This window comes from Chinchilla lanigera, unplaced genomic scaffold (assembly GCF_000276665.1).
Source record: "Chinchilla lanigera isolate Chin_1 unplaced genomic scaffold, ChiLan1.0 scaffold00012, whole genome shotgun sequence".
NCBI classification, from domain to species: Eukaryota; Metazoa; Chordata; class Mammalia; order Rodentia; family Chinchillidae; genus Chinchilla; species Chinchilla lanigera.
This window is the reverse complement of record NW_004955413.1, coordinates 16624005-16637243: the sequence shown is the minus strand read 5'-3', so window position 1 is coordinate 16637243 and position 13239 is coordinate 16624005. Positions and strand designations below refer to the sequence as shown.

General features: G+C 37.5%; 1 protein-coding gene across 1 annotated transcript in view; it reads right to left on the bottom strand.

The window, feature by feature from the left end:
- Window positions 1-13239, bottom strand: part of Pde3a (phosphodiesterase 3A, cGMP-inhibited) — a 301905-nt gene that overhangs the window by 5488 nt on the left and 283178 nt on the right. The window contains exons 11-15 of the mRNA XM_005379045.2: window positions 11245-11358; window positions 10882-11081; window positions 9838-10041; window positions 8989-9144; window positions 6976-7231 (exon numbers count right to left, since the gene is read on the bottom strand). Of these exons, the coding sequence (XP_005379102.1) occupies window positions 6976-7231; window positions 8989-9144; window positions 9838-10041; window positions 10882-11081; window positions 11245-11358 (930 nt within the window). The remainder of the gene's footprint in view (window positions 1-6975; window positions 7232-8988; window positions 9145-9837; window positions 10042-10881; window positions 11082-11244; window positions 11359-13239) is intronic.

The following is a 13239-nucleotide window of genomic DNA, read 5'->3' as shown; positions in this document are numbered from 1 at the left end:
TGAGCTGAATGTGCTATTAGGAGATGGAGCCTGGTTGGTGTGGGCCATTCCCAGCCGCCTTTGGAGACTGAAGCTCTAGCTTTCACTCTTCCCGCTCTCTGTCCCTCCTGCTTGCCACGTATTGAGCAGTTCTCCTCTCCCATTCCCTTCCGCCATGGCATTTCTGCCTTGAAGACGGGTGACCATGGACTGAACCCTCTTTGAAAGCATGAGACCAGACAAACCTTTCTTTCTTTAAGTTGTGTGCATCAGATACTTGGTCCCAGTGACAGAAAGGTAAGTGATACAGATGCTTACTCTGTTCTCATTATTCTAGGCATTAGTTCCCTTTAGACTACAGGCTCTTTGAGAGAGCCTTCTAAGGACCTGTACAGCTCCAACACGTGACAAAACTCTGCACCTATGCATTCAGTAAATATATAAACTCTATTCTCCTGTGATTAATTCAGAGTTTTCAGTTGGAAAGCTTTAGAGACAATGCTCACAGAATGATATATTTTGATTCACAAAAAATAATCAACTTAATTTCAACAGAAGAAACAGACAGAAGGTGTTTTAGAGACTAACAGTTACTTTTATAATTTGTTAATTAGGCTTCTAATTCCTAAACAGTTTCGTAAGAATCTGGCAGGAACTGAGCAGCATTCTAGGTTCTGGCAAGCCACTGGTATGTAAGAGAAGTACAAATTGACCTTCTCTAATCTAAAGACAACAAATCTGAAAATCTCAAGTCCAAAAAGCTCCCGAATTCAAAACTCTGAGTAGCAACAGGGTGCTATCAGTAAAATATTCCACATCTGACCTCATGGGATAATCATCATCAGAACATAGGTCCACTAAAATTATATAAAGTTACCTTCAGAATATGTGTATAAGGTGTATAATTAATTTTGTGCTTATACCATCACCAAGGTAACTGGCTCTGTACATGCACATACTGTGTCATACGAAAAATTTGAAACAAGTCTAGACTCAATCATTTTGGATAAGGGGCAATCAACAGAATGTTGCCGGCAAGGTGTTTTTACTTTACCAAAAAAGTAGGGCAATTATTGTGAGTCTTACAAAGTCTCTGACAGGTGGCAGACACTGGGTCAGAAATGACACCATTGGGAGGATATTGCATCATGATGGTGGCATATATCGGGATAGGGTTGATGGAAATGAAGACAAGTTGATAAATATGAGATATTTAGGTAGATATTGAGGTAGAAGCAAGAAGACCAGGGAATCAATCAGAGAGAGGGAGTAGAGAAGACAGAGAGTCAAATATAGCCCTGAGTTTTCAAGTTTGAGCAACTGAGGAGATAGTAGTCAGACTCCTGAGAAAAGGAGCATTAGAGGAAGAGCAGATGTGTGGGTTTGGGCAATATTTCTGGGAGACCCAAGTGAAGACTCAAGTAGGCAGTTGGCCTGCAGCTTAAACGAAAGGTCCACTCTTTTCTAAGTAATCAGAATGTATTGTAACTCTCGTTATATTCCTTCATCTGAGAGATCATAGGCCAGGAATTTAGAAGTTACATGAAGATTCTTTCATAGACTGTAAACCTCTCTAGGATAGATACTTTTCTCTCCCCTACTTATGTGGATATCCACAAAGCCCCAAATTATTGAGTAAAAGATGAATAATTTTCCAATCTACCAATTTCTCATCTACCAACATTTTTGTGGATGTGCTAGTGATTCTTTTAACAGTTGTATTACAACACACTATGCATAAATATCTTGTACTTTAGGACTTTACAAGATGAATTCTGAACACATAATATAGAAAAAAGACGCTATTTTAATTGCTTTTGAACCATACAGACAGGTAACAAAAATTATTAAATTGAAAGATCCTAGGAGGCATGATCACAAGCAGGGTTATCAACAAGAACGTAAACACATTTACATATTATATTTATCATGATTCATGAGGTGGACCCATTGATCAAACTGACATTCACAAAGAAATAAGCAACTTTCTGGATACTGGTGAAACACAGATGAATTAGGCTCAAGGTTTCCCTTCAGGGAGTTTGTACTCTGAAGGAGAAAATTCAAGAGAACAAAAACTGAGAACTTGTGCTATTTTAGACATACACACATTTGTGACCAAGACCACCTTATTATTTCTTCCAGCTTGACTTAATTTGAAGCAGATATCTTTCTGGTTTTTACAGCATTTGCTTTAGAAAGGTTGTAACTGAAAATTCTTTCTCTAGTACTTTTTCACAACGTCAACAAACTTCTCCCAGTCTCTAATTAGTTTTACCCAGGAATGTTGTTTTTTCAGGGAGCTGGGGGCCATCACTTTGGAAAGCAGTTATCAAGAAAGTGCAGTCAGGTAATCCTAGGGCTCTGGGAAGCTGAGGCTAGAAGACCACAAGTTTGAATGAAGCCTGGGCAACTTAGTGAAACCCTATTTTAAATTTCCAATGGTTGGGTTGTATATTAGTATGAAAAAAAGAGGGAAAGAAAATGGTAGTACTAGCTGGATGTGGTGGCATATGCCTGTAATTCTAGCTGCTTCAGAGGCTGAGGTAGCAGGATTGCAAATTTGAGACCAGTCTGGGCAATGCAGTGAGAACTTGTCTCAAAATAAAATTAGAAAGAGAGGCAAGGCATAGATGGGAATGTAGCTCAGTGGTAGAGCACTTGCCTAGCAAGCTGGAGGCACTGGGTTCAATCCCCCGCACCCCAGTACCCTTGACTATAACAGTGTTAAACACTGGAGCTATATAATTTATATATTTTAAAATACTATTAAGAGGGTAGATAAAATTTTAAGTGTTCTTACCAGAATAGAATCTTAAAAATGACAGAGAAAAGAAGAAAAAAAAAGGAAAAGGAAAGGAGAAAAGAAAGAAGGAAGGAAGGATGGAAGGAAAGGGGCAAGAAAAAGAATAAAGGAAAGAAGGAAAGATGGAAGGAGAAGAGGAAGGAGGGGAGAGCAGACCAGGGAAGGGGAAGGAAGGGAAGGGAAGGGAGCTTTGTGGGTGGGTAGGAGTCTAACTTCTATGTGCTCTGGTTATCACACACAGATGGCCTCATGACATTAGCTACCTCCCCCGTAAGGCCCTCTAGTATGGATGCCTAGCTCACCCAGCACTTAAAAACTCACTTTTTATTTTAACAGTTCATTTTCCCTTCCTCATTACAATAGTGTTGACTCCTACAGCAAAAGCTTTGAATAATGACTTCCATGCCATTTTTCACAAGTGTCTGTGCAATTTCTCTTGGGCCCATCACACTCTGGCAATAGAGAGGACACACTGTGGGAGAAGAGGGAGGCTTTCTTTCTAAAGGGCAGGACAGGACACATGAGCTGGAAGGCAGTGATGAGAGCGCACCGTGCTGGTAAGGAAGGGGCCGGCAGTTTGGCACACAGCAAGGCAGGAGGGGGCCAGGGGCAAGACCCTACAGGTCTGTTACTCATCTGCAAGTGTTCTTACAAGGAAGATATTCATTAACCTAACATTTAAATATACTTTATTGCATATTCATATTTATTGACTTGCTATCAAATTGTATGGACTTCTATTAAAATAAAAAAAAATATATGAATATATTCAATTTTTAAAAGCAAATTAAAAATTGCACTTTAATCTACACTATCAACTACTGGTCTATTTCTACTTTGTCTTTGGTGCACGTAAGCGCAAGTGAGCTTCTGTCGAGGGCTTTTAAAACGTTGACAGGCTTTTGAACCAAATCCTTTGAATCACGCGAGTGACAGGTGACCGCTGGCTGAGGACAGGTCTGAACCACAGTTATGGAAATCACTGCACAGCTCAAGGTGATTATTCCAGCTGAAAGTTGTACACATTTGTGAGGAAGAGGCTAACAAAGGCTCAATTTTTCTCTTTCTCCTTCCAGGCCAGTCCCCGTGAGAGCAGCTGTTCTCCTATTAATGCTGTTAAACATTAGCAATAAACCTCTCTGGAATTATATTGAATAAGGTGACGTAGAAGAAAGTTTGTACCAAATGAATTTGCGTAGATTTGAATCTGCAGGTGGTCTAAAACACGCCTGCTTTGGGAGGCAGATTGTTCAGTGCTGGAACCTTTTGACATGAGAACAAAGAGCCTTTCATTGCTCAGATTCTAAATGCAGCTTAGTTCTTCATTAGAAACCTCTTAGTTCACCATAGGAATCTTTCAGATTTAATTATGAGGTGCGGTAAAAGCCTTCTTTCCCCAGGACACCACACTGAAACATTTTATTCTGTGCTTCCTGGGAGATCTCCAAGTTTTACAAACAACAGAAGCTATCAGCACATATTTAATTTAATACTCTCTGAAATCTATGTAACCATCTCAACCAATATGAGTTCTGAAATCAAAATTACCAAGAGCCAAAAGCAATGGAATTAAAAATTAAGAAAGTTGGCTTTCTGGCTTCCTTTTTTGGTTCTTTTAATTTGAAATACTGCTTTGATTTCTGAGCTTTGGTCTTTGGTAAAATGAGGTAGCTAACCAAACACTACTGTATGTGGCCAATATTTCAAAATACTGACATAGCTCAACATTTATCAGTTTTCCTTGGCTATGAAGGAATACTTCAAGGATATCTAAAGCTATTATATTAAATCATTGTATATGGGGGCTGGGGATTTAGCTCAGCAGCAAAGCGCCTGCCTGGCAAGCGCAAGGTCATGAGTTCGGTTTCCAGTACCGGAGAAAAACCAAAAAAAAAAAATCATTGTATATGGGATATTTTATATGTTAATATAAGGTGGCCAGTTAACTTTGGAAAGCCATCAGTAACAGAATCCACAAAGCTCTCATTCTTGCTTTAGCGAACCTAGTAACTGGGGCACACAGGAGAGCAGGGTATCAGCATCTGTAAGCCAGTATGGTGACCTAACCTTGCACACAGAAAGAAATGCAATATCCGGATGGAGCACTGATGCTAAAGCCTAGGCTGACAAGTTGAGCCTATGAAATAAAGTCTTGGCTTCACTCCTTCTGTTCCTGATGCCTGGATTCTGTATTTATATTTGCAATGTGTTCAGGTTCAGGTAACAAATGGTCGGGGCCCATGGGAACACAGCTTGCCCTGCAGCTAAGCTGACAAACACCTTCTAATATCACTCAGTGGAAAAAAATGTTCCTCTCCTTCCTAAGACAGCAAAATACTTGGCTGTCTGAAATGAAAACAAGGTAAAATGAGAATACTAATACACGCTTATTAAATATACACATGAATAAATATCTCATGAATCCCAAGTTTGGGCTTGCAGCCCTGATCCTAAGAGCAACACAAAATTTCTAATAGATGTCTTTTTTTTAAATATAAGCATCAGAGAAATAGAATTAACTTGGGTGTAGAATATTGAAGAGAAACAATGTTCCGTTTTCTCTGTTCTGTGTAAAAGTACATAGATAGGGTAGAATCAGCAAAAACTAAGGATAGATTTGCAGAACTCTACCACAAGTCTAGGTGGTGATGACCTCTTTATTGTTGCTTGCAAGTCCTGACAACAGGGACTTGACAAGGAAAAATTGCATCAATATGGTGCAGGGAAATCTCTTTACTGATGGTTGAAGTGAACCAGGTCCTTCATTTTCCTAACTGTAATTACAAATGGGATGTACAGGGGTGATCAGAATGTCTTTCATTGGTAATATTTAATTACACTCTGAAAAATATTAGGGTTTACTTCTCTCATTTACTCAGAGAGGTAGAAAACACCTATATACTATACGGTGCTGTATGGCACAGAACAGTATTTGTACAATATTATTGTAAGAGTCATAGGTTTTACTAATTATGCTATTAGTCAGCAGCAGAAATATAGAGTATATTTAAAGGCATGGAGAAAAATAATGCTTTCATAGCCAGTTAAATTAAATGGATTAGATTGGCCACAAGGTGTACTCCAAGCCCATTACCAGATGTGACCTGTTCATATTGTCACTGCGCTGACCCAAAGTCACAGTCCTGTCTCACTCCTAATGTCAGAAGTCTGCTAGATGATGCCTTTGCTTCTTTTCTTGCTCCAATTTTATTACCCCGAGAACATGCCCAACATAGCCGCTGAAATAACAGTTAAAATATGAGCCCACTAATTCTTCTGCCTCAAACCAGTGATGGTTTTCATCCTGGTGTGAAAGCTGAAATCTGCAGTGTGCCCTACATAGGGCGACCTGCAAGTCTGTATCATCCTCTCCTCTCCTCTGGCCCTCCAGTCCATGCTCACCTTGGGACCTTCACACACGCTGCTTTCTCCTTTCCTTGGAATCTTCTTTTCACACATCCAAATGAATCAGTCTCTTACTTCCATAAGCTCTTTTCTTTAAATCTCTCTCTTATTTACAGTACATTTTTCATGGCCCTGGTTATCTTCTAAAACTTTCAACTTTCTCCTGAGTATTTCATATGTCCTTTTTTTCCCGCTCTCATACCTGTCAGTACCTAACATATCATAGATAAACTGATACGTCTTGTTTAGTGTGAGCCAAGCCCATGAATGTAAGTCTACAGGAGCAAGGATTTATTTGTCTGTCTGTTTGCTTGTCTGTCTCTTTACAGCTCTACCCCAGTACCTGCAAAGATGCCTGGCACACAGTGGGTACTCAGTAAGTTGAAAGAACAAACAAATGCTATTTCTTACTGCTTCACATGGCTTTCCCTCTAAGCCTGTGATTGGTTTACATTTCCGCTGGCAGTCTTTCCTTTCCAAATCCCTAAAATATTCTGAAGCACAGGTTTCAATTCACAATTCCTCCAGGATACAAATATACATCCGTATGATATATGCTATGATACAACAAGTTATATATGTTGACATTTGTATGATATGTGACATTATTATAAATTCCACAGTCTACCATTTCTGTGATATGGACGAAGGGGCTATCCATAATCAAAAGCAAAAGATGATATCCGCACACAAAAGATGTAATTCGTAAGAAGCATAAAATTCAACTGAACCTCAACAAGGAAACAGTCTCAGAAATCCCATTAGAACTAGATTCGGTAACTTACTGGGAGATTCATTATTTTCACAGGTTTCTTCTTCATTCACGGCTGCAGCTTCCTCTTCCCCTTCAGGGTCATCAGTGTCTCCTGACTCATCGCTGTCTTCAACCCATTTTCCTGGCATGAGTCCTGCTGAGTCATAGGAGTTGCACAGAGGCCCCACTATGTGAGAGATGAAGGATTCCTGCAGATTGGCCAGCTGAGGGGCAGAACGGTCCATGAAGGGGCTGATGGGCAACCCAAGGCTGGCCTCTTCATCACCCTAGGAAGAGACATTTACCATGAATAGCGAGCTAGAAAGAAGGTGACAGGAGCCTAAGGCACAAGAAAAGTCAGTGTTCACCTGAAGATAAAATGCACAGATCTTCAAGAGCCCAAACATTCATGCACAAACTCCTTTACTTCTTTGCTAAGAAATTCTAACTGAATCACTAAGACCGCTAAAAAATGCTTAATTGCTGCTACTTACTAATTTAGTAATCTTGAGGTTTTGGCCACTTATCAAGGGAAATATAGTACAAGGAGGTGTTTAAAATATCAGTAGATAAAATTTTATCACACTAGTCAGTGTTCTTTAAATGCGAATATAGATGAATCTTAAAATGCAACACTCAAAATGATAATGAAACAAATACACAACATATCCTGCTTTCAATTTTCGACTTGGGTGCTTGAAATCTTATAACCTATTGCTCAATTCAGATTGATACCTTGTTTGAATTACCACATTGTGATTATATTGCTTTCTATATTTTCATTATATGTTTAATAGTATTACTATATACATGTTTGGAACTGCTTCAGACTTTTCTGGGAAAAAATTAACATCATAAACTAGAAGTTATCTAATTAAGGAAGGAAATACAGTATCAGCAATAGTTATGTCTAAGTACTTGTATTATTGTTTAGTGGATATTTCTTTCCCTTCATGTTTTCTCTGCACTTCAATTTTTGAGTAATAATTATGAATTAATCCCATTCCTCCAAAAAGTATATTATTTAAAAATAGAAACACAAAATTTTATTCTATATATGAATCCTGCTTATAATTCCCATAAGAGTTCATTCTAGTCTCTATTTAACTATTTCCAGAGACTATTTACTACTTAATAAAGTACCTCACCCTATTTTTGGACACCTTTAGTAATACTTATTTCTTTCTGATATGGATTTCAAATGTGCCTCCCAATAACTTCTATGAAGTGGTTATACTTATATCCCTTGTCGGGGACTGGAGAGGTACTTTATATGATTTACCTTCTTTAGTCTTCAAAGCAACATTAAAATAAACCTATTCCTAAATTCATATATTAGCTTTTAAATATCAGAAGACGGTCACCGCTATTTCTCCCTGAGTAAATATTTTCACTTTATATGTCACTGGTTTCTGTCCTTCAGCCATGCACCATTACCTCTACATTCTTATAGGTGTAGTTCACAATACTAAGTAGAAAGCTCCAGGTATAATCGAATCAGGTTAGAGCTCCATAGGGAAGATTGACCCATACTTATGATATTGTTGTACCTTGGTGGGTAGTCTGCTAACCTATCAACACATCAAATAAAATGTCCATTGTTTTGAAAATTTTCTCATATGCTATTTTTAACTCTGATAGAAAAGTAAATGAACTTAATATAATATAGACCTCCAAATAAATTTAAACGGCCTCTTATTATAATAAATACATCTATAGACAAACAGGATTTCAAAGGTCTTCCTAATGTCTCATTATGTAATTCCATTATCTCAACATCTTCCCCCAAAATGATTGCAAATAATTTTATCTTAGAGCTCTGTGTTTATAGTTAATTGTTATAGTTATTTGATAGTTAATAGTTTATAGTTATTTGATTTTTACCATGATTTTTTTTAATTCCTTGATCAAAACTGTCCGGGAGAGTTTCTGACAAAAGTGTGACAGAAACTGAGTAATCATACTTTATAGGGCTTTGAAAGTTTTGGTGAATTAATGATCAGCCTGAATACACAGTTGGAGATAGTATAAGCACTTAAATTACCTGTTCATAAAATTCATTGACAATGCCCTCTGTCCACTGAAGATGAAGCTCTTTACACTTAGCTGGCCCATTAATATCAGCCAATTTTATACACATTTGACAAACCAAGAGACGATCATTTTCATTGGTCCAATCTATTCCAACATCGTCATTCACCTTGTTGAGGGACAAAGTTAAAATGTTTTACTTTTGATGAAAACAAAGGTTGAACAGGAAATAAAGTACAATAGAATATTAATTCTCTTTCTATCATGTGGAGCTCAGAATACCAAAGAACTGGAACCTTAGCTTTATAAAATAATGTTATTGGCTTACATAAATTAATAGTAAAATAGTTTAGCTGAAAAGTAAAATAATAAATGATGCATACAATATTCTTAATTATGGACTTGACCATAAGTGCTATTTAAGTTAACATATATTGGAGATTGCTATTAAAATAATATAGCAATCCATAATAAATTTTCTTGAATTAATATTTGGGCATTTATGCTTGATGTAAGAAAGTTTGCTTCAAGGTTTTAATCTTTACTACCACTAGACAATTTATATAAGTATGTCATACAGATGAGAGCAAAGTAAACTAAATCTGTAAAAATACTCAGAATTTATTGTTCATCTATAGAAAGAAATATAATAGACACACAGCACTTCAACTGCTTAAGTACCTAGATTCAGACCAATACCTTAGATATCTGCTTCCGGTTAAACACTTTTTTTATCAGTTTATTTTCACAGTTGACACAGGAGAGCTGATGGCAATTGAATTTTGTTCAATTTTGATTCTCTTTGATTCTCTGACATCTTTTAATGTTGCCATAAAGTAAAGACTGGCATAAATCTAGTTACCTTGGCATTAAATTTGGTTACGAAGTCAAAGTGTTTCTTCAGGTCAGTGGCCAAAATTGCTTCAATGACAAGAAAACGGAAATGCTTAAATTCCACATGGTCAAGGTTAGTTAGGAAGTTATACTCTGGCCGGGACATGAAAAGATTCCATGCAGCAGCCGCGTGATGATTCTCCAAAACGGAACGATCGTTATATAGCACCGCCTACGCAAAGAAGGAAGAGAATGAAGAGTTCCGCTATTTAAGCTTTTAAGAGAATCACAAAAAGAAATAACAATATGCAAAATAGCTATTTTGTTCATGCAACAACAGAAAAAGCAATCTTGTGACTGCTGGCTGCTTAGAGTTATTTACTGTCATATCTTGATTGTTGGTTATGTTTCTTTGTTAAATTTTCTTTTGTAGTATAAGTCCCAGTGTTTGAAACTTTCTTTTTCCCAAATTATAGCAAGTAAGGGCCCTTAGTTTGCCTTAGTATAGTTTGTTTTTCATAAAATCTTTTTCTTTGGATTTCTTTGCAAGGTACAGGAATTTATACACACACACACACACACACACACATCAATTATCCCTATAAGATAGTTTGGTTAATTTCTGCATCTGTCCTAAGAATTATCTTTTCTTTTAATTATTGAAGAGGAATGGAATCCCTAAAAAGTCCACAATCAAAATATCTTCAACTCACAAGCAGCCGTGGGAAATATCATACTTTATCTAGTACAATAATTGACTATATATAGTAAATATCTACTTATTTTGGAATTCTTGAATAATATTGAGGAGAGCATTAGATTTTCTTCTTAGAGTAACTGAGAAGGGACAATAACACCCTAAGGGTAAATGTTGTGTCCTTGCCATGAATATCTTAGAACAAACCATGACATCTTCTCAAAATTACACAACCTTTACAATTTTATCTTAGGACTCAGTATAGTTTGGAATCTATTAGTTGGTGCCTATTAGAAATCAGATTGATAAAGTGAATTTTCTTCAGAGAAATCTCTACACTGAATTATTTCTCCTAATCAAAATCTAAAAATTTACCTGAGGAGCACTAGTAGCAACCAGGAAAGCGTTAGTCCTCCCTGGGTGGTCATAATCATGCATGGCTGCAGCTACATAGAGAGCCATCAACTCCAGGGCAGGGATGTTTCCAGAAAGACATCCGTATTTATCGTCCACTGTGTTATACATTTTTGAAAACACATATCCTATGTGTCCATGCGTAAATCCACTGTCAGAATCTGAGAAGAGAAAGTTGAAGTAATAGAAAATCAAAGAAGTATTAAATATATCGTTTGTTTTTACTTCCTTTTAAACATACACACACACACACACACACACACACACACACACACACCACACATTTCTGTTTCACAAGGGAGCCCAGAGGTACTCAATACATACCTGAATCACTTGCTGAGCCGGGATCATTAACCACAGTGGAGAGGCCTGGAATAGGCTGTGTAGTAAGATACCAAACAGCATGTAAGACGTCAGTGGCATGGATTCTGTTATGATCTGCAGCCAATGCAAAGGAATAGTCATCAACCTGTGAACGTTGGGGTCCAAGGACTAAGAGTGCCATCTACTGGACAAATGGTTTAGTCCAAACAGTTTAAAGTCCCAATGAAAGCCAGTCAAGCTTCCTAGGACAAATACCCTTTAGTTACTCTTTCATACCTCCATAACATCCATAGTAAGAAGAAAAATCAACACCCACAGCATTAACTATGCATTTAGATGTTTGAAATGGAAAAATTGGCATCCAGAGTCTATCAGAAGCCTATGTGTATGCAAAACTGCAGTGTTTACTCTTGGGCTTATTTCCACCCTCCTGTAGACAGCTATGCAGGAGAACAGAAGGAAAGAAAGAGCCCTGACAGGCTTCAACCTGAAAGATCAGTGGTCTCAACTTCCTGATATTTCATTCCTGACAAATGGAACCCAAATATAATCTGTAAACACAACATAGTGCTATTTATTCTTCAGCATCAATATTTAAACACACCAACAAAAATGAGTAGCCCATCTTTTCTACGTAGGCTTTCATCCAAAACACAAAATTCAAAGCCAAAATCAATTATGTCCTCTGATCAATAAATTCTAATCTGGGGATATATTTCCAGGAAATACATCAAGAAAAAAAAAAAAAGAATCTCTTATATAATCATATAGAGAGCTGGGTCTATACGTCAGTTCTTAGATCAAGAAACTATTCTTTGGGAATATGTTTATAGGAAATACATAAAGTTAAAAATAAGAATCTCCTTGTATATTAATGTAGGTAGTATATCACAATTGTGTTTTCTCATTAAAAATTCTAACTTGGGAATATATTTCTAGGAAATACCTAGAAAGGAATATAACAATCTGTGTAATCTGTGGAAGAGTAAAATAATGGAGAAGGCAAATTCACAGCTCATAACATTACCATCATGGAGACAGGTTCATGTACATGTGCAGTTCAGCTTATTTTGAACCAAAACCAAGCCTGGCATTCTCTTGCCTCCTCTTCTTTTCCTAGTGACATTCTTACAAGTGTTTTTCTTATTTATCTGCCTCTCTACAAGTACTTCACTAACTGGTTTATCCTAAATGTAATGACTTTACACACTTTTATTTCTTCTGAGCAACATGATACCCCTTCCTTCACAGAAGAGATTATGTTTCTGAAAAGTCGAAGAATGAGGAGAAGAGCAAACCAGTGGAACACAAGAAGGACGGTTGAATAGCAGAGAAACATTCACTTCCTGGTTTGACAAAAAGAAGTCCTTGGCTTATGTGGCATTGGTAGTACCCAGGTGCCTGTAGGTGGATGATGCCTGCTTTTTTTGTTTGTTTGTTTGTTTGTTTTTCCAGTACCAGGAATCGAACTCATGACCTTGCGCTTGCCAGGCAGGTGCCTGCTTTTCTATATGTCTGGGAACTCTTGAAGGAGTCTGCCTTTAAATGATAACACAGCTACATCTTAGGTAACCATGCCGGAATTCAGTGGAGGGGCTTAAGAAGATCTCGTTAGGAGAATTTTGAGACAGGTTCATGCTGGATCCCCAAGAAAGAATAGCAAAACTTGTTCTCCTGTGTCTCTGGGAGGTGGGAAGCGGGTGTAGTTCTCAGTCTTCATTTTATTGAGACTGGAGACTGTACCCCTGAGTGTATGCCACTTCAAGTGATACAAACGTAGGCACTTTTGGATAATTTACAGACAAAACAATTACATTCATATGTTATTTCTTTATCTATGCCATGTACAAAGTTGATCATAAGCCAGGCATGGTGGTGCAGGCCTGTAATCCCAGCACTCGGGAGGCTGAGGCAGGAGGATTGTTGTGCATTCAAGGATAGCATGGGCTACAAAGTGAGCTCAAGGTCAGCCTGCACTTCATAGTAAGACTGTGT